Here is a 21,404-nt window from a genome sequence, read left to right as displayed (position 1 = left end):
GCCTCACGGTTCTCTTTCACCTGCGGGAGTCTGGGACTTGACATTGAAATCCAACATGGCGGATTCTGGAGCCGGAGACGAGCGTCAAAACTTTGTGCCAAACGTTGAGCAGTTGCCGTTAAGTGGGATCATTCCAGCTATTGAAGAAGCAAGACGACAAAGACCTCCTTTCGTACCGTCAGTTGGGCTCCCAAATGTCATTAGAACTCCACAGGAACTCATGGTGGAGAGAGTGATGGAAAATTGTGCGTTCAAATCAGTTTTGGCCGGAGTTGTGGGTATGGACAACTGCCACAGTATGAAATAAGATAGTTGGCTAGATTTCAATCTATTGCAGCTATATTAAACTTCGGAAAGCGAATACGTTCGTATTCGCTTTCGTATCTATGTAATTAGTTGTTAAATAAGTATTAGGTGATAATATTATGATAGTATTTATCAACAAATTAGTGGGTTTTTTTTATTCAATTTTAATATTTTAATATTTTCTTAATTTTACTCAATCTTAGGTGAATACATTTCACTTTATATTTTAGTCTCCCCAATTAGTAGAGCGCTTGTGCTCAGCTATAAGACTGAGACTTAAATAAAGTTGTCATTCATTCATTTATTCATTCATTCTTTCATCCTGGGTATTCGTACATACAGTACAACTGTAAAACCCGTATACTTTGTTTCACCAATCAAATGCTGATTTTTGGGCATGCACAATCCTGGCCAGAAGTCATTGAGACACTTGGCCAAATACCAACTGGTGACGCATCACTTTGAAGTGGGAAGTCATAATTCAATTTTCCAAGCCCAGGGGCGTAGCCAGCCTTTTTGCATAGAGGGGTTCCTAATGTAGATTGCTTGCCTGATTGACAATTGAATGCTGGAGGCCCTCTTTACTAGGGGTGTCCGGGGGCATGCTCCCCCAGAACATTTTTGAATTTTGGGTCTTCAGAAATGGTGCTTCCTTGATTCTGAGCACAAATTTCAAATAATTTCAGCGCCAAACGTAGCTAGCATTTCTAAGAGGGGATTGTAAATCTCACTTCCTGAAGAGATGGACCGTAATAATATTAAAAATGGATAATATAATAGTTGTTTAACATATTACATACTTCATCAAATGCTGTATACTTGTGATTTACCGTTCACTCAGCTAGAATATCAGAAAGAAGGAGGTGCCGTGGATGCTTCCGTGCAAAAATGTCTATTGTTGCACAAATGTCAATTTGCCTATCATAATGGATGTTCATTGGTGCAAGTCCAGACTCTCACTCACTGATCATGGTCGCCCTCAGATAAGTTTTCAGTCGCCGCAATGTTCTGAACAATCGCTCACGTTCTGCAGAGTAATTGGCAACGTACATAAGATACGCAGCAACTTATGTATGTTTGGAAAGAATTCATGGTTGCATTCTTCTGATGCCTGAACTGCACTGCTGGGTAGGTCTTGATCCACGTTTAGCCACTTGCCTGGCCAACGGAAAAGTTCCACATGAAAAACCTGGGGTAATGGTGGGCCATCTGCATAGTACTGCAAAGCGGCTTGTACAGGGTTTCATTCCAGAGAAACTAGCAAGGCTGAAAGTAGGCACGGGAGGCTCGTATGATCCGTCCAATTTATGTAACCGTATAATATTGTAACCTGCGATGTAGCATGTGATGCCTTTTTAAATTGATTTTCTTCTGTTCTTCTTCAAAAACGAAAATCTCGTCTCATGGAATTTCAAAAGGGGGGTTCCGATACTTTTTTCCTCTTGAAATAAAATCCATTTTCATAACCCAAAAGGGGAGGTTCCAGAACCCCTGGAACCCTCCCCTGGCTATGCCCCTGAAGCCCCTCTCCTCCCAAAGCGATGTTGGAATAGTGAGCCTACTTTGGATGAATCAACGTCAACATTGTGTTGGAGTAGGGAGAGGGAGGTGGACAGAAAGACCACATGTTGGCAAAAGTGCAAAGTGTCCTAGGACTTTTGACCAGGATTGTAGAATTTGCAGAAAATTTGATAGGCTGTCCGACATTTACATGATTTCGTTCAGGGGGGACTCTCATGTGAAGAGGTCAGGGATGCTTAGGGATATAAATCATGGCTTTTGGTCTCACTTAGGGTGTTCAAAACAAAATGTTAACATTTTTAACCTTAAAAGTATCTTTTAGGGTTGCACTTGAAGAAAAGATTTAAAAAAGCTGTCTGTCCATTTCAAAAGAGGTATCTTTTAGGGGTCATATACAGTGGCGGATCTAGGGGAGGGGCCCAGGGGGCCAAGGGCCCCCGTCCCCCTTAATTTAGGTACAAAAAAAAAGAAGAAAGAAGAAGGAAGAAAAAGTTGGCAGGGCAAGCAAACAAAAAGTCGTGCACGCTCAACCTTTTCACCCGGGAGCCCCCCCCCCCCCCCCCCCCCCACTTATTGTGGCCACACTATCAATGGCCACCCATTGTTCCTTTTCTAGAAATCACTTAGGGAAACTTTAAAATTCTCATGTGCCCAACAGGTCAAGCCAGATTCACTGAAATCAAAAGTTGACATGTGGAAGATTAAAACAAATAATGAAATCAAATAAGTGAATTCATTATTGGAAGGAAGGTTTGATTAGTTTTTTTCGTGTGTAAAACACTCTTACTACATTCTGTTCAGGATATGGTCTTGGTGCTGTGTTTGGCTTGTTCACAGCTGGAATGGACTCTTCCATGCCAAACCCCATGACTGGTGTCGCTGATCAGTCTGCCAAGGCAATCCTCAAAGACATGAAGTCCCGTGCAGTGTCGTATGGCAAAAATTTTGGTGTTGTGGGCCTCATGTTTTCTGGAACAGAATGCCTCGTAGAATCTGTAAGTCTTAGTAAGTTATTATTGCAAATTTTGGTATGAAAATGCAATACTGTGCTGCCAGTTGTCTCAAAATAAGTGGTTTGCACAGTGGTGGCATTCATCCACAAGTACCAGAATCATTTACATATTCTGTTTCTCATGCAAACAAGGAATCATTTGTTATTTCATCAGTGGTACAGTGGCCTCATGGTTACTGCACTTGGCTCCAGATCAAGCAGACTGGGTTTTAGTCAGTACTGGCCAGGAACATTGTGTTTTTGTTCTTGGACAAGAGACTTTACATCTCTCACAGTGCCTCTCTCCTTTAGCTGTAAAATTGGGTACCGGTGAACTTAATTGTGAGGGGTAACCTTGCTATGGACTAGCATCCCATCCAGGGGAGAGCAGAAATACTCTTAGTCACTTCATGCCACTGAAACTAGAAACATTTGCCTTCCTTTTACCTTGTTTTTTGATCCTCACTGGACTATGCCTTAGGCACTATTTGATACCCTTTAAGTTTAATTGCATGTAAAATGAGGTTTGTCTTTCATTCTTTCTGTTATGCCCATCAAGAGCAACACTAGACTTGCATTTAGTGTCATCATTTGACTACAACTACAGAATTCATTTCGTATTTCCCTTATTACCAGTTCCCTGGTTGTAACCTGTAACTTTTTTTTTTTTGATTTAAGGATTAGTTAACAAGCCTGATTGCCCCTTCAGTTATGTAAGGAATTGCGAATTTCAAAGAACACAAGAAAGTGCGTAGAGAAGTAGTCAGCTGTGCCTTGTACTTCTCTATGCACTTCATGGAAGTTCAATACATAGCATTGTAGGCTCTTTTGGCCTAGGTGGCCAGCTGTATGTCATTTCAGCATACTGTAATATATGTATTTTACAGTTTCGTGGGAAGAGTGACTGGAAAAATGGAACACTTTCAGGTGGAATCACTGGAGGGCTTATTGGGCTCAGAGGCAAGTTGCATTGTACTCATTTTGTTCAGCTATGAGATGATCACCACACACATTCACTCATACCCATTACGCCATGTGGCATTTAGGGCAGCAATATAATCCTTTCATATCCTTTTGAGTTTTCCCATCAATTTCATTTCCTTCTCTACTGTCCACCATCTTGTGACCTTTGCCCTGCCCCTCCATATAACATGATCAACATCTACCTTTAATTTCTCCTAAAAATATCAACAGAACATCAGACCTACCTCTTACTAGAGTGTTTGCATTTCACCATGAGCTTTGTTTCCCATTACTCTAAGAACATGGCCATGAATAATCCAAGTAAATGCATTTAAATTTAGACAAAATGTGTTTAATAAATATGTACAGACAACAATAATGATTTTACAAGCAGCAGTAGTGTAGAAACAGTAAGTAAAATTTTAATATCACTGCAGATCATTTGTGCATCTTGAAAAACCTAGCCTAAATGTTTTAAGGTTCATTTTAGCAATCTTTTTCCTTCCCAATTTTCACTTCAGCCATTCTTGTTATTTCAATTTGGCTAATTAAATTGAATTTACACTAAGTTACGCTCAATTTAATTTTGGTCAGTGGTTCTGATAACCATAAACAACATGTTTGCTATTGAGGGGATTTGCAGGGGCTTTACTTGTTTTATGTTCCAGCTATCACCTATGGGCAGATCTGCAGTTTGTTGTTTCACTTTGTGCTGATTTGCTCACAAATCATGCTTGGCTTTGCCATATTTAAGGTACTTTACCCAATCAAATCTATCAGGATGAGTTAAAAGTGACAGTTTTTTTTTTCTTTTGTCTACAGCTGGTGGAAAAGCAGCTGTCATGGGTGCACTTGGATTTGCAGCATTTTCTACTGCTATTGATTACTACCTTAGATGACCCAAGGATTCAAATTGCTGCCTTTCTACTAAAAATCCAAATAATGTGTGGTGGAAGTGCAGAAACAAACATTCCATTCTGAAAGTCTTCCAAGTACACTTATGACAAATGTAACCACTGGTGGATCAAGACTTTGAAGGAAGTAGGTGTCGGCTTTGGAGAGCATTTTCTCCAGGGGTAATTCTCTTCAAACAATTTTTTACCTTGGTTTTTCTGACAAAAAAGGAAGGGAAGAGGATACCAGAGACGTTCACTCAGATCTGGCATTGCTGATCAACTGGGACTGCTGTAAAGGGCAGAAAATGGTAACCAGATAACTGATGAATCTTGGAAGATTTTGAAGAAATGTGGATCAGATGGCACGAGTAAAAAGATGTTGGAATGTTGAAGATAACTTCACCGAATGATTCCTTTATAGTAATTTGGAGCAGTTTTCTCTTAAGTGTCCAAAGTAATTCCCATTCGCTTTGGTCTTGCATTGCTGCTATAAACTATAAAACATTACTGCTATATGAGTCCCCCAGGGGACTTATTTTAAAAGGATGGGGTGCTTGTCGTACTTTTTACGGGTTAAAAAAGCAGTTTTGGTGGCTCTTGGGTGTTCATCCTCAAAAGGTCCACATTGGTGGTTTTCACGGTACCTTTAAGGGTATTAAACCAAAAAAATATGACAGGAGATAATGTTTTGTTTTAGAATTGGTACCTCTAGGGGGGTGAAAAAAATTTCAAACCATGCCCACAAAACAGGATCTTTTTACCTCTTAGGGATTCTCTTCAAACTTTCTGACAAATACCACCATCCTTTTTAATGCACTAGTCAATTGAGACCCCCACCCCTTGGGTCCTGGGGAAGGGTAGGGATTTGACATTGACCCTGATCAAAAGGCATCAATATCCCTACCCCATGAGGCCAGAGTTCAGATCAAACGCCCTTACCCCTGAGGCAAGTAAGCTGAAACTATCAAAAGTTTCAAGAAACAAAGAAATGCATGTAAATGTTCGTCTTCCAAGTTTACATGTATGTAGCTTTGATTATAATTATTAGTACAATACTAACTTCACATTCAGATATGTATGTCACATTTTTGGAAAATTATCTGCGCTTCAACAGGCTAAAACACTCGTTAACTTTTACAGCAACATCCTCATTTTGTTGGAGATCTAGAACCTATCTTGGTAATGGAATAAAACCTGTAGAAATTGAAAGATGAAAACAGGTCATGACATGAACCCTTCGACCTTCCGGATATCATTCGAACTTCAGTGCAAATTACTTGCTTCAAATTGAATATCAATTGCAGTGATGATGAAGTGAAAGCAAGATATGCGTGGTTAAACCACTCTTACCTTTCTCATGCCTTCCCCCATCTTTGAAGCTCCATATGTAGAACTAGTACCTAGTTTCTCTATTGCCAGCGCGCCCCACGTGGGGACGGAGCCAGGAACCCAAAGTCAAAATTAGTCAAATGAACCACCCCCAGGGGACAGATTGTTGTTCAAAAGTGATTTAATGCCCGTATTATCCCCTACCCTTCCCCGGGACCCAAAAGATGGTCGGGTATCCTGTAATTTTGTAAGACCTCAAGAAATGGCAAGAAATAGAACTATAAAACATAAGGAATAAACACCATGGTCGGGCTTGGATAAGCACTGGCTCAGCCGAATCAAATTTGAAAAATAAACGCTAGTGGGCTAGTGGGGTTTTAAAGGGTTATTTATCGCGAAAACACGGTAACCTTGAAATGCCATTTTCAAAGTGAATTTTGGTGTTTTTCAAATAATCCGGGAGCCGGCGCAGTAATAGCTCGCCTTAATTTCGGCATGAGCAATCTCCACTCTTTAGTATGTCTACAGAATCCTTTTTGGTGTCTTCATATAGTGTGGAAAAAATATTGTTCGAGTGAGGTCAAAATGTTATTCCCCTTGCATCAACTACCGATTGGGAGACCTCACTAGCTTACTCGCGCCGGTAACCCCAAAACGCAAACCATGCAGACTGCAGACTGATAGATATTTAAAACCACAAACCCGTCAAAAATTGACGCAATTTGCGCCCAGAATGTATGTAACTTTATTTTTATGCTTGATTTTAGTTTGTTTAGGACCAGTAAAGGGACTTTCCCTTAGAAAGTCTATTAAACGCGTGAATCAACAGTCAGATGTTGAGTTTTTGCCGCCTGTGGATAAATAACAAACATTAGGACATATTGAGCTCTATTTTGTCACTAGAAGCGAAAAAAGTGAGTGAAGTGTTAGAAAAAAGGTACTCGGTCTGCATGGTCTGCGTTTTGGGGTGACCGAACTCGCGCTGTGCCACTGTCGTTTCATAGCTGATCAGACTCCAGGTTTATAATTGTCGTACTTCACGTCGCGCTGAAAGGCCGCGAAATCCAAGGGTTCAAAAATCAAACCAGTGGATGTTCCTTAATTCTCATTCATTTCACTATTTATTTTTCCAAGGTAAAAAATACACGCAAGTTATAGTGAAAAATAAAATAGACGCCCCAACAGAAAACCAATGCACAACACGTCGGTTCTTGATTGTTGTTGTTTTTTTTATCTTTGTTTCTCACGAAATTAAATGATAAACGGAAATTCGTAATAACGGAGTTTCCGTCAACCTCCCGCCATTTCTATGGCCGCAACCCGCTCGATATTTTCCCGCCACTGAGATGCGCGACTGTGATTGGTGAACGGAACCTGCCCAAAAGAAAACGAGCAGGTAGAAGTCAAAAATTCGGCGACGGTGCTGGTCCTACTTACTTCGTTACTTCCAGTTGTTTATCAAATTGTTCTTGGCTAAACAAGTGAATGCACACTAAAGGTCACTGGGTTTGCAGACTGTATTAAACAGACGTAACACAGTTTATTGAACATGTATCGGATTATTCAGGTAAGAAAGTGAATAAGCCGAAGCTTTTACATTTTTTGGATAAAAAAGTAAGCTTTCAGATTTTCTGACAAGATGAAATTGCAAGCTTGCATTTTTAATACCACTGAGGTATGAAATGTTTCAGTTCCAGTGATGAGAAGACAATGTGCTACAATACCCGAAGTTTTATAGTTAAAAGGGTGATCATGATAGGCGCGGACTACGTTTCGCAGGATGATAAAAAACTTGATAATATTTTTAAAAGCCTTTACCTTCAAAGTGCAAGCAGCACTTTGTCTTCATCTTCTACTTGGTAAATATGTAAAAAATTATCTAAGGATTAGAAAATGCACCTAACTGTCCGATTACTGGACAAACGCAACGTCCCTGAGCTTATTATGGAAATTTTGTCCACTTAGTTTATCATCACTTTTCTTGTTAGATTATGGAAGAGGCAAAGGTATTTCATTTAAATTCGCTCCCTGCTCAATGAACTATAAACCACTACGTCAACATAAAACAATTGAACGGAATACAAAAAGAAATAAAAATATAAATAGATATTATTAATAAATATTAGGATTATTTAATTGGATTATCATAGGTTGGAACAAGACTACAACCAAGAGATTATGTCCTGGTTGTAGTCTTGTTCCAACCCATGATAGACAGCTCATATTCTCTTGCTACAACTTAAAGTTTCCTTACATCGGGCTTTTCACATTTTTGAAAAAATATATTCCTTATACCAAAGTTTACAGATTGTAATGATCACTTAAAATAGCTTGAACCATTGCGGGTAATACATAAGTGAAGGGTCCAACAATTTTTGATTAAGAGATGACAAAAAGCCAATATGGACAAACAAATTAGGTTGCACAATTAATCCTCTCATGTTAAACTTATGCCTATAATCATCTAACATACTGTCCTTGCCATAATTTGAGCGACAAGTGTGATTCTTCATATAATGTAACCAGTGTTGAGCTTTATCAGCCACAAAAAGCATTCCAGGAGTACAACATGATGGTGTGGGACCAACTGAAAAGATACTCCTCGATATATACCTTAACTCATTTAAATGCTGCCTACTAACAGCAATGGCTGTCAATGTAAAGTAACCTACGATCAAAAACCAAACGACATGGAAAGTGTGAGACCTTAAACTCGCTTTTGTCCTTTTAGGCAACAAATAGATTACTAGTAATGTAAAACAAGTTCCAAAGAGAGCAGCAAAGCTTATAAGTTCAGGAATGCGTTCTGGTTCTATACTCCAAAACCCCTGCAGTCTTTCTGGGTGATACAATTTATAAAACAGGACATCTGAGTCGCGCATACGAGAGGCCATGGCACTTCCTCTGATTTCAAGAAGGTTATACAAGATATAAAACAACTGCGGATGAGGGAAAGCATCATCTTCAACTAACAAGGAATACCTTGGGTTGAACTTCAGGCTCTCTTCCAGGCAAAATGCATAATCTTGCTTTTCTTTTTCTTTGATGTTCGGCCGTGCCACATCTTTTGGTTCATCAGAGTAACGTTGAAAATACTGCACAACGGAAGAAAAGTTCCGTGCTTCTTCATGATGTTTTGAGTCAACGTTACAGATTGACAAACTTATTTTCCATGGTAATGCTTTTGTTTCTGGGTCATTTAAAATGTGGACAAACTGCCACAAAATTTGAGTCAAAAACTTGGGATTTTTTCCTTTGACTAGTGGGTTATCACGAGATGTTGTAACTATCATGACATCAATGTCAGCATCTTTTTGCTTTTTCGTCAAGTCAAGTGATATACTCTGACGTTGTGAACTCCAAAACTGTGATGCCTTAGCAGCACGTAATTTGTTTTGTCTCATATGGTAATCCATCTCACTCGATGAGTTATGAAAAGGGTTGCGATAGTACAATGAATATCTCATGTGTTTGAAAAGGATTGGAAAGAGACCCAGGAATGATACAGAATATATCATTAAACAGATCCAGGTAAGCCTGTTGGAACAACATCTGCTAAACACGAAGAGCTGTAGCCTTGACATTTTCACGATTCTCCGTACTGATACTGCTCATTTATGTAGGTTTCTCTTTGCATTTCAACTTGGTGCTCACCTAAAAGAACAAACAGTAAAGTATTAGTTAATATAATCCTATTAAATTGCCCTACTACCTTCTGTGGAAGATACGTTGAGACAAGAGCACCTTCAACCTAAACCATTTCATACAGTGGCGGATCCAGACCTGGGCGGGGGGCGGTTTTGTTTTTACTTGCCCTGCCGACTTTTCTTTATCCAAAATAAGGGGGCCCCGGGCCCCCCGAGCCCCTCCCCTAGATCCGCCACATACATCTACTAACTACATTCTTCATGGCATGTTTCAATCAGTCTATTTTCAAAGTTTCGTCATAGAGAAAAATGCCTCACCCCAGGGTGTAAAGACAAATAAATTTTCAAGCAGGTGTAACAACAATGCGCAATCCCGAAAATCATTTTCAGTTGCCCCCCCCCCCCCCCCAGCCCCTCCCTCCAAAAAAAAAAATCCTTACAAGCATAATCGGTAATTTGGATGTCCTCAAAACAATTCTCACTAAACCACCAAAAGTCACTTGCCAGTCCAGGGTCCGAAATTGCGCTTTCCTGGTCGCCAATGTGACTAAAAATTTTGCTCTGGCGACCAGAATTTCACAACTGGTCGCCAGCGGGCGATTAACTATGTAATGCCACGACAATTATACAATAACTTTGATTTTCAGCCAAATCGATTAAAATAAAATTCAAAGCCGCCCGCCAATTGGGCACTTACTTTTTACCTTCCCGCTGCTTTTGAAGTATGAAACCGATTTTCCTCATTATAAATCTACCACAACGTTTCACAGTTACGATCAGTGCGAAGCTTCGCCGCCATGTTTTTTTAGCGGTTTTCCATAACATACGTATTGCAGGCGCAAGAGGCCACGTGCGTTCTTTCGCCGTAAATATTTATTAAGGCGATTTGGTGTCCCAAGATGTTCTGAAATCTTTCCATAATTTATTACAAGGTGGAGACGGAACATCCGTGAAGAAATTGGTTGAAGATTTAGATATTCTCTGGGCGTCAAAAGGCGGAAATGTAGATCTGTCAAAGTAGTCAAAAGATGATTTGCGTACTGGTTTGATTCCTGATTACATCAATTGCAAATATTTTGCCGGCAAGCCCATGGCGCCCAAAAATTTTGGTTTCCGTTTCGCTAGGAAGGAAAAATTTGACTGACACTTTTTGGCGACCACATTTTTGCATATGGCGACTGAAAAAAAAATTCAGTCGCCAGTTGGCGCCGGCCTTAAAAAGTTAATTTCGGACCCTGTCAGTCAGCAAGTAAAGGACGGAATCGACTAAATTACACTGCAAAATCCACTAGCCCCGCGCCATCCGGCCTGCGTAGTTGGCTAGATTTAGCGCGCGAGTGCTTAATTGTTTTGGCGGCGAGTGCGAGTGGCAAAGTCGCGAGGAACTGGTGAGGAGTTGGGTTAACTCGCAGCTCGCCAATTTCCTCGCAAGCATTTCAGAGAATTGTATATCTCTACTTCGACCTACTCCTACCTGGATAAACAGAATCGAGGCAGAAGGAGAGAGAACCACTCGATCCAGAGTCCATCCCACTAACCACTAGACCACCGTGCCTCAAACAGTAGCTAACAGTAGTAAGTAAGAATGCACATTTTTTTTTAAATTAACAAATTGACGTCAGTTTTTCATGCGTCTGTCCTGTTATTGATCATCAATTTCATCATAACATTGTCAAAGTAGCTGTGATCCACGAGGCGATGGCCCCTTTTCGTTTGTAAACAGCTTGCCAGCCTTAACTTACTCCTAAATCATGTTGAATTTTCCGGTCATTTCTCACGCTTTTCTTCAATTCTAGATCTTTCTTCCTGTAATCCTCACTTTGTCTTTCCGACCTTTTACCTAATGACTTTTGTTTTAACTGTTTCCTTTCTTCACTAAACACTTCTCCAGTTGTCTGGGCTGATCCAGCTCTTGCTCTTCCTTGTTCTGTAACCTAGCACATCTCTAGCTGTTTCACAATAAGTTTCTATGATCTTTTTCCACTTTTTCTCTTCTTCCCTTTTCGTTTGCTACTACGACCTCATTCCGTGTATGTTTTCACCATCTTCCTCCTGTGATACGCAGCTAAACCGGTTCTTTAATTCTAAGTGGAATTGTTTCCTAATTTCAGGCATGAAGACCCCCAAGTTTTTTGGGTTTTTTTTTTGCGTGTTTATGGATCTCGACTCCGTCTCGGTCCATAAACCGAACAAGCTTGGTCAATAAAGGATTTGTTGGGATAAGGAACAAATTTTTCTTGCGGGACACAGCGGGTAATCCCGAGCGGGCAAGATAGCGCCATTTTGCCCGCTCAGTTTGCCAATCACAACACAGGTTCATCTTGGCCGCCCATGCAGTCAGCCATATACTAATTGTTTTTATCAAATCACTGAAATTTCCACTTGGTTTTTCAGATTTACTAACACCTCTCTCACGGGGATTGAGAAGGACACTTTCTCATTTTCACCCAATCAATATTTGAATGGGTTCTTAAAATGATTGTTCACAGCACGCTTGCACGACATCATCATCTGACAACATTTATTAGAATTCACTTCGTTTTTCCTTTGTTATTTAAATTTTTAAACAACAGTAGGGTTTAGATAGCAACTGTTCTAGAAGCACGAGGAAAACAAAAAGCGAGGGATTCTATTAAATTTTGCCAATCATGCAAATCACCGGCCTATTCAATAAGGTTCGAACCTTTGATTCCATAGATTTTTTGACAGCACAAACAATATCAAGGCGACATGCTTCACTGTCAAGTAACACTGATAATTGCCGCGCATCTGATAATGACTGTGCTTTTTTCTCTGATATTAACATATGATATGTAGTCAGTTAACAAACAACTTGTTTAGCTACTGTATGAAGAATACAATAGCTAAGTCTTGTACTTTAAGACCAAGTGTTGGCACAGTCACGGTCTTTCGTGAGTCAAATTCCTTTCACTAGTTCTATTCCGAGTTGACGTCAAAAGTGAATATTCTGATCAGGCCTTATTGGAAACAATACCTTATTGCATGGTAAGTCATTAACAACACGTACAGAGAACTGTGTCTATACTGGATTCAACCTCATCAAACATTTTAACAAACGGAATGTGATTTTTGTAAGCAATCTTCAAATCATTCGATTATTTTTAAATTCATGTTTCTTGGACTTCATAGCCATATTTGCTTCAAGATCTTGCTTTTTAATTTTGAGAAATCAAGCAAAAAGCTCATTGTCAATAATTACTTATCAGGGGTGGCAAATGGCCCTTCCAAAAATGTGCCGGCGACTTGCAAACTTTAGTCAAACTTGATTTTGTTCCCGAAGCCAAACGCCTCGAGTACGTAGAAAAGAGAACAGTCTTGTTGTCTTGCAGCCTCGAATTTACCATATTCTTCACCTTATTATTATTATTTACGTGCTGGAATATGTATGTATGCAGCCTTATTATTGCAACAGTTCAGCCTCTCCTTGATTGCTGCAAAATATCTTTTTCCAAACTGACACTTTATATTAAAAGCTTTAAAACAGTTAGCAATCATTCTACACTTTGCCACATGGCGACAGTTTTATTCCATTGTTTCGTGTCAGGAAATTGAAACGCGGCCTTTGTGCATGATGTCAACCGCATAATAATTGTTTGTCCATATTATTTGGTTTGATCAAGGCCTTCAGTCCGCATAACGCTAAGCAATGAAATCGATATTGATCCAGAAAAAACACCTATTTACAATTGACTACACCTTGTTTATGAATTTCTATTACAGAGATGCGAGCTAAGCTAAATTCTTAATTTGGCACTATCGATGAGTTTGTTCTAAGTGATCAAATATGGGTTATTGACCAAGCAGGCACCGCCTGTTGACCAAGCGTGAGGTCACCATGGCCGGATATTGGCAAAGTTCTTTTCTTTTGCGAGTTTATGGAACGAGACTGAGTCTCGGTCCATAAACTTGCAAAAGAAAAGAAAACTTGAGTCTGCTCATGAACCACAAAATACAAGAAGATCTCTTTAATTTACAGCTAGATATCTCATCTGGGTAGTTAGGGATGGATTATTACATTTTTGAGGGAGGGCGGGTATTGGGAAATTCCTGCCCCCACCAAACGAAAAAAATAAAAAAATCCCGCACGACAAAAAGTGAGAAAAGAAAATTATGGATTATAATTTGGAAGCCGAAAGAGTGAATAACGGTCACGGAAAACAAAGAGTGACCCTCGTCTTTCCAAATCACTTTTGGCCCTTTGCGCTGCTAACAACCAAGGCCAACTAAGGGCAACTAACCAGAAGTAACTAGCGGAAATGGTTTTAGTAATTTTATCTGAACGCAATCTGCGACCGTGAAAGTTTTTTGCTTTAAGTCGTACGTTTAGTCGTGTAATCTGGTTCCAGTTTGATTGTGTGCATGCCTTCAAGTTCAATAATGATGCTGGGCCGGATACAGGATGTTAGAGAGGGGGGCTCGAGATATGGGAGTCCGGAACATCCTCCCCCGGAAAATGTTTAAAATTGAGGCCAAGTCAGTGTATTATAATGTCTCGTTTTTTTTAATTAGGGGGGTCGATCGAACCCCCTCCCAACCCCCTCCGGACCCTACTAGATCCGCCCCAGTGGTCTCTGAACATGTGTCGTAAGAGTAACTTCTGTGACTAATGCTGGCTTACCTTCCGATTTCTTCCAGAGGTCTCGATTCTTTGTACTAACCAAAAGAATCGCGCGGCCTCTAGGAACGAAATTGGTTCCTGGAGTCTTCGTTCCTTACTGCGCAAGCTTGACAAAACGAGCACTTATATAAGCTGGATTTTGACAGCTTTTAAACATGTTTCTACCTTTTGTTTCTACCTTTTGATCTTCACCCGACTTAATTTGAGAAATTACGGTCCCGTCTTCTCTCACTACAACCGCGTACAGAAAAACCCGAAAAACAAAACTTTTGTAATTTTACGTACATAATCTCAACTTGTCCTGTTCCTATGTTAGACTATATCGTGAATAATATGGCTGAATAATAATGTGGCTGAATTAGTTCATTTTGGCCGCTTGCGAATAAAACCAAGGTGATATTAAAGCTGAACAGAGAGAACAATAAGCACACTTCCTCCTGACAAAAACAGTGGAATGATTCTGAGTAGGAGGCATTTAATTTCAGAGTCGCGAGAATTAGGTGAATACAGTAATACCAAATGTAGTTTTCACAGCCAAGCTACCGGAGATATGAAAACGTAAAAACCTTTTTTCTTCTTTCAGTGTCATCAGAGAGACCCAAGAGAAAATCAGGTTTTTTGACAGACCAAGATGCGAAGCAGTATTTTAAAGCCGATTCACAAGATAAATGGCGTGACTGTCGAATATCCTCAAAGAAATATAACATAAGCTTCTTTGACAGTCACGGTCACCTTTGGAGGATTAATGCAGCGGTGGAAGATATGTAAGTACAAGATCAACAAGAACTGAAAAACCAAACGGACTCAGGTCCTTTCAGAAAGGAAATTGATGAGTTGTGTAATCAACAAAAACGAAAAGAGTAGATTTTCAAGTATACCAACATGAATGATTAAGTGGCTATCGTACGCCGTTTAACCGACACACCTGCTGACCGCCCACGGGGATCACATATAATTATACCGAATCTACACGACACAAATAAACTGAACTCCGCTTTTGTTTTGCAAATGATGAGGGATCAAACAAGTCGTCGCGTAACTGTCGCTGGTTCACATCAATGGCAAAGTAATGGTTTAGTTAGGGTACTTTGCAGTCGAAAGTATTTCAGGCTGCTCTTGTTGTTTACCTTGATTGTTTTCATCGTTTTAATTGCGTCTCATCTCAAAGAGGGCGAATCGTTTACGCGTGAGTTTCATGGAAACAACTTTGTTGAACTTGGACAAGCGCAGTCGCTGAAGATCACTGTGTCTAACGTCAGAAGAGAAAACAAGGTTAACCAAACCACGTCAAAGACGGATGGCCATCAGAACGCCAACTCGGAACGTACACAACAGTGCCTCAGCTGGTGTAATAAAGCAAATACAGGTGCTCCCTATTTTCTAAGCGCTGTTTTACTCGTGCGAATTTACTCTAGTGATCTTGCCAAGCTCAGCACAAGAGAGTTAATGCAGTGGCTTTATTACTTGAAGTATGCTGGCTTTGAGCACGTTTACGTGTACGACGCTTATGTTTTAAAGAATGAATCGCAAAAGAATGCCCTTGACTTCCTCATAAAGGAGGGCTTCGTAACCTACGTTGACTGGAGTCACAACGCGTATCCCTACTCGGTAACTGGCACTCAGGAAAGCGCGTATCAACATTGCTTGGACAATTGGGGCAATCAATCCAAATGGCAAGCTAGCATTGATATCGACGAATATCCATTTTGTCCTCAAGATACCAAACCTAATTTTATGCAACGTTTTATCACTAACTTTTCGAGACAACGACCCGATGTCTCGCAGATTACTATGCAGAATTTCCTCTTTCTCGGTAAACCACTAAGTGATAAGGAACATCCGCTACTTATTGACCGACTCAAGCGGAGAACACCCAGACCTTCAAACGCCTTAGTTAAACCCATCTACAAGACAATGCAGGTAACAGAAACACACGTTCATCACCACGACCTCAGAAGTGGAAAATCAGTGGACGCTGATAGAACTCAGATAAGGCTTAATCATTACTGGGGAGCAAGACTTCAAAACTGGGGTGAAGACACGCCAGAAATTTTGAACAAGACAACGGAAGATAATACGATAAAAGAAATTGTAGAAACCCTCCTTAGCTGCGATCGCATTTGCTTGCCAAATGAATCCTTAATTTATACGTTTCGCTGGAATTAAGCGGCGTTTTTCGCGTTTTAAAATAGCGTTTCTTATCACATTATAATGTGGAACTTGAAAGAACTTTGTTCAGCCATCACATTTGCGCCAAATGATGGCTTGTTTTAAATTTTTGTTTTTCGTGTTTTCAGACAAATCAAGGAGAAATTTTAACCTCAAGACATCAATAAAACCGTATAAAATATTCAAAGGTTATTAATTAACTGTTGAAAACGAACTAAAAAAGAAATCTCCACGTGTCGCCACTTTAAAAGTATAATTAAAACACAAGAAAATGTCAACATTTATAAAGTATTAATGAGTTGCAACTTTGAAAATTTGCGTCGCGGAAAGTATCAGCCGAAGAGCCCCAGTTCTTGCGTTTTGGTATTTAGAACTGAAAACTTATGGAACAACGCCGAGGAAAATGGAAAATAATTCGGTATCTCAGTTCTACATATCGGGTGATAAGTGTGGGGAACAAGGCAGTTCAATTGCGGTATTTCCGTTGTCTCTTTAAGTCACCCAAAAGATAAATAGATGTTGGCTGCGATTGGTCAGAGGTGTACGTGGAACGAATATCTAGCAGGCGATGCTCCTGGAGAATATAAATCAAACAAGCCAGATATTCCAGCACCAGACAATATCCGAACTGAATGGTTCTTGAACAACCTTACCAACAGTCCATTTACATGAACTGAGAAATGCTTTTTGATGCCGATGTTTCAATTGTCAAATTTCAAACTGCGTGACTTTAAGAGGAACGACTTTGCAATCGCCGAATTTTAGAATTTCAGACCGAGTTAACTGCTTGTAGGCTTGTTGAAACTCTTATAATTGCGTTTTTGCGCCAAAAATTAAAGTCGTAAGTAGACTAAAACAAACTTATGTTTTCTATGGTTACCGAAAGTCAGCTTTGTCTTCCCCTGTTTTGGTACACTGCCTCACCACCGGAGTTGGCTGTCGTTAACAGCTTTGTTCTTTTATAACCATTGTCGCTTTAGGTATATAAATTTCACAAATGGGTTCTTCAGAACAATGTTAACTAAATTTACAAGTATCACTTACGTGCTATGCAATTGCTGCAATCTGATTGGCTGAACTATCGTATCGCACGTCACCCATCAGACTAACCTGCCATCAGGCGGGGTTTTTTTTTTTGGCGGGAAAAAGAAGTTATTTCTTCCCCTTTCCCCGCTCACCGACAAAAAAAAACGCCCGATCGCAGGTTGCAATCAGACGTTTTTATGACGGCGACGTCTTCTCGAGTTTGTCCGAAGTTTCTTAGAAAGAACAACACTAATGGAAATGTTACCTAAAAAAAGTGAATAAGAATGTTGTAGCAAATTTTAAGAATTAAAGAACGTCAAAGTTTCCTACATGTGCAATGTGTCTTATATTTAATACAAATAAAGAATAATAGGCAAATTCTTGTTAGAGGCAAATCATTTGACTTTTGAGGGGTGGGGTTGGAAGATTTTAAAAAAAAATTCCTGCAGCCTCCCAAGCAAAGAAAAAAATTCCTACTTTGCCAGCTCTGAGAAAAACAAATCATGCATGCGTTGTGGAGCCAAAAAAAAACATATGTACAAATCATAGACAGCCCATCCTTACCTGTAGTCTAGCAAATCTGAGTCTTCTACATACAAACTACCTATGCTCTTTAATACCATAATGCAAGGTTGTCCCAAAAATAGGAGTTCACTGAATTCATTGAGTTGAGAATGAATATTTAGGTTATCTGATGATTTTTTTGTTTTGTTTTGCATGATAATCTTTTAAATCATCAATAAATGATAATATGATTTTGTTGATATGTGACCGTTTGAAATTCCAATTTTCCAATTGGGAATTTGATTAATTTAAGGTCTTGAATCAAAACAATTAATTGTAATAACACTTTTAAAAAGCCAGTGTAATGGTTTTCCTTCTGTTTTGGTGGGAGGGCTTGTTACCTCTTCAAATCTCACTTCAGAGAGGTTTGTCAGATTATAAGATTTTCTGGATAACCTCTCTCAATAAAGTGTGATCTGAAGGTTTTGATCTTCTCTTAAAATATTTTCTTAGAAGAGTTTGTTCTTAAAAGTCTTAGAGCCTCTCCCTTGATGAAACCTTTTTTAACTCCTGGTGGGTGGGATGAAGTGATGTGTATATATTGAAATACCTCAATAGGCTTGAAGTGTGTTAGCACATCAAGAAATGAGTCTTTTTTTGAATCTGTTGCCTTTGGAAATGTTAGTATCCAAGAATACTGTTTCCATTTGAGATGCTTTCGCCGTAAATTTTATTGCTGGGTGGTGGCTATTTCCTTTTTGTGAACTGTGCTATGTCGATTGTTTATAGTCCAGAGTAAAAATGTCTCTATATATGGTTTCCATACAAGTGGTTAACATGTGCTTTTGCTTTGGATTTCTGTTTCTACCTTACTCATGAAGATGTTAGCAAAATAAATGCTACTGCTACTCCATCTTTGTGCCCATGGCTGAGCCATAAATTTGGAGGTTAAGTTTTTTCAAGCGAACTGGAATGAGTATTCTTAGTGATTGTTTTAGTAGGGGTGTTGGGTAGAGGGAGATCTAGGGGGAGGGTGCAGGGGGTGCACCCCCCCCCCCCCCCAAGATGACATGTGGCTTTCTAATATAACTGGTATTCTGCAAAAAGAAAACTATGTGGTTTACCGGTATTGGTGTTGAAGTAAAACATGGTGCACCCCCTCCTAAGATCCTGTATCCATCCCTGGTTTGTTAACGTAGACTGTTTTGTATGTTCTGCATGCTGTTTGTATTTCCCTTCTGTTTGGTATGTTCATATAGAGGCGCATTATGTCCATTGAAATAAGTATTAGAATAGGACCTGTGGGTTTTGTTTTGTTTTGTTTTTTAATGAAAGTAATGGAGTCCGTTGAGATAAGACTTCTGTTGTTTTGCAATAGGTAGGGCTGTCCCACTCCTTAGTGAAGTGAAAAAAAAAACCTGTAGTGGATAATCCTCAAAAAAAATAAATTCATGCACTTTTTTTGATTGAAAAATTCTGGCTACTATTTGTTTACTTTTCTTGCTGCTGTTTGGTAACTAATTAACTACACGATATACACGACCAATCTCTCTTTTCCTTGGAAATCCACGGGGAAGAACGCAAAACAGTAAGTGTCCGAGCGTGACTGTGAGCCTGACGTGCGAGCAGCATCGCTGCTTTCACGTCACACTCAGAGTCACGTTCGCACGCTTACTTGCCCTCTTACCTTTCTCCCTTCCTAATTTCTTGACCACGTGAAGAGCCTGCCCGCAGGCTTTATGTCTGATAAGTCTGCATAGAACGAACATGGCCTTGATGCTTTGTCAAAAACAAAAGATATGAAGAAATGGGCCAAGGATATTTCCCAATATGACAAATTTTCGTCGAAGATGACCGCGGAAAAGCGATTGCGTGACACTATGTTATAAAATGACATGTTATTTGTTCGGTCGAAACGTCTTTGTAAGACTTTCTATAAACGATGTTTTAACGTTTTAGTAGAGTCAGTCTCAAACAGAACTTTGAATGTATACTACTGATGTATACTACTGATATTTGCACCTTGTCTGCAGTCTGTATTTTGTACTTAGTCCGAAAATTCTTAACCGAGCGATAAATAGATCATACCTAAATCACATCACTTCCCAATATTTTAAACTTCAATAACGGGTTGCGTGTTTATAACCAGTGACATGAAGCAACCTCACGTAATATTCTCGAACGCAATCTTTCAGTTGGCTACGCGAACACACTTGAAAAACCATACACACATACAAAATAATAATAATAATAAATAAATAAAATAAAACCCAACTTACCACTAACTTTGTTGTTCACCAAACACAGTCCACTGCATTCCTCTTTTGACGATTTTAACGTTTGCCACACCGTTCTTCTCCACACATCGCCTGTTCCAGGATCTCGGTCAGTGGAGACGATCGGGCGACGAGCGGGATCTGGGGTGCTTTATACCATTTGAATAATGTAATTGTAAGGGTTTTTTCAAAATCAGCAAACCAACCAAACGAGATGGCGCTTCACACGTGTTTCTAATGAAGGGCACGTTATGCAGTGATTAGGAGGAACACAACACGCGGTGGAGGTCAGCGCGACTTCGTGAAACTCGCACGAGTAACTCGATACCGAACATACTGAAATTTTGACATTTGACATTGTTTTTTCAAGTGGCACAGGACGTACAGGCTCTCCCGTCGCCGGCCCACTTTCTTTGATAGTCCACACTGACCGAGAGCCTGGAACAGGCAATCCCGCACAAGGTCCAACAATAACTGTTAACCGTCGGAATCCACAAAAAGAACGCCACATCACCAATTTCGTCAGGCAATAATGCTTGTACAAACACGATTTTTAAATCAATGGTATACATCTCATTTCCATTACGACTCTCAAATTGCTTCTATCACACCAAAACCATTTCACTCTGTAAACTAGCGCACGTTCCTGTTCCACCCCTCCGGGGCTGACTCCCATATAAAAAGGGCTGGACTGCTCGTCGAAAATTTTGAAAAGACCCCTATGAGGTACCAAGATAATGTTTTGTGGGCGTGGCTCAAAATTTTTTCAACCCCTAAGACTACCTATTAACAGATCGAACTTGCATAATTTCCGATAGCGGCGATAAAGACGATTGCTTCGAGTACCTTCTATTCGTAAAGTTTGAAAGCATCGTTTTAAATCTCTATCTTGTTTAATATCAATTGTTCATTATAAACGAAACGGTAAGTAAAATCGAATATTTATTTCGGCTCAATACCCCTAACCTATTGACGCCTGTGCCGGCCGTAACCGCCCGTGAAGAGCGTTGGCCTTTGTTTCACTTCTGACGTCATCACTTTTAACCAAAATTTTGTACTCAAGTTCTGCGGGAGGAAAAGATCTTTTCAGTTATGCACAGTCAATTGAAATCAGTCATCAACATCAGTCAACTGACG

At 39.8% G+C, this 21,404-nt stretch overlaps 3 protein-coding genes across 3 annotated transcripts; 2 read left to right on the top strand and 1 right to left on the bottom strand.

Annotated features, from left to right (window-relative positions):
* The first annotated feature begins 30 nt into the window (after window positions 1-30).
* LOC145464413 (mitochondrial import inner membrane translocase subunit Tim22-like) lies at window positions 31-5,112 on the top strand. The gene is made up of 4 exons (XM_081448292.1): window positions 31-278; window positions 2,629-2,822; window positions 3,706-3,778; window positions 4,604-5,112. Exons 1-4 carry the CDS (start codon window positions 56-58, stop codon window positions 4,678-4,680), a joined length of 567 nt encoding a protein of 188 aa, XP_081304418.1. The 5' UTR covers window positions 31-55; the 3' UTR covers window positions 4,681-5,112.
* A 1,971-nt stretch (window positions 5,113-7,083) lies between these two features.
* Window positions 7,084-21,396, bottom strand: LOC145464394 (GPI-N-acetylgalactosamine transferase PGAP4-like). The gene is made up of 2 exons (XM_081448270.1): window positions 20,271-21,396; window positions 7,084-9,660 (listed from the first exon to the last, which is right to left on the bottom strand). Exon 2 carries the CDS (start codon window positions 9,588-9,590, stop codon window positions 8,328-8,330), a length of 1,263 nt encoding a protein of 420 aa, XP_081304396.1. The 5' UTR covers window positions 9,591-9,660; window positions 20,271-21,396; the 3' UTR covers window positions 7,084-8,327.
* On the top strand, window positions 9,655-20,277 carry LOC145464398 (uncharacterized). Its single transcript, XM_081448273.1, has 2 exons — window positions 9,655-12,659; window positions 14,876-20,277. Exon 2 carries the CDS (start codon window positions 15,301-15,303, stop codon window positions 16,456-16,458), a length of 1,158 nt encoding a protein of 385 aa, XP_081304399.1. The 5' UTR covers window positions 9,655-12,659; window positions 14,876-15,300; the 3' UTR covers window positions 16,459-20,277.
* Window positions 21,397-21,404: the final 8 nt, after the last annotated feature.

The sequence above is a fragment of the Orbicella franksi genome, chromosome 12 (assembly GCF_964199315.1).
Source record: "Orbicella franksi chromosome 12, jaOrbFran1.1, whole genome shotgun sequence".
NCBI classification, from domain to species: domain Eukaryota; kingdom Metazoa; phylum Cnidaria; class Anthozoa; order Scleractinia; family Merulinidae; genus Orbicella; species Orbicella franksi.
Note: the sequence above shows the minus strand (reverse complement) of the source record. Positions and strands in the feature narration are given on the sequence as shown.

What these genes read in the sequence shown, in the direction of transcription:
- LOC145464413 (XM_081448292.1), top strand. Translation starts at nt 56, where the DNA reads ATGGCGGATTCTGGAGCCGGAGACGAGCGTCAAAACTTTGTGCCAAAC. An exon ending in AGTTTTGGCCGGAGTTGTGG is followed by an intron (nt 279 to 2,628) that starts GTATGGACAACT and finishes CATTCTGTTCAG; the next exon opens with GATATGGTCTTGGTGCTGTG. An exon ending in CAGAATGCCTCGTAGAATCT is followed by an intron (nt 2,823 to 3,705) that starts GTAAGTCTTAGT and finishes TGTATTTTACAG; the next exon opens with TTTCGTGGGAAGAGTGACTG.
- LOC145464394 (XM_081448270.1), bottom strand. Translation starts at nt 9,590, where the DNA reads ATGTCAAGGCTACAGCTCTTCGTGTTTAGCAGATGTTGTTCCAACAGG.
- LOC145464398 (XM_081448273.1), top strand. Translation starts at nt 15,301, where the DNA reads ATGATGAGGGATCAAACAAGTCGTCGCGTAACTGTCGCTGGTTCACAT.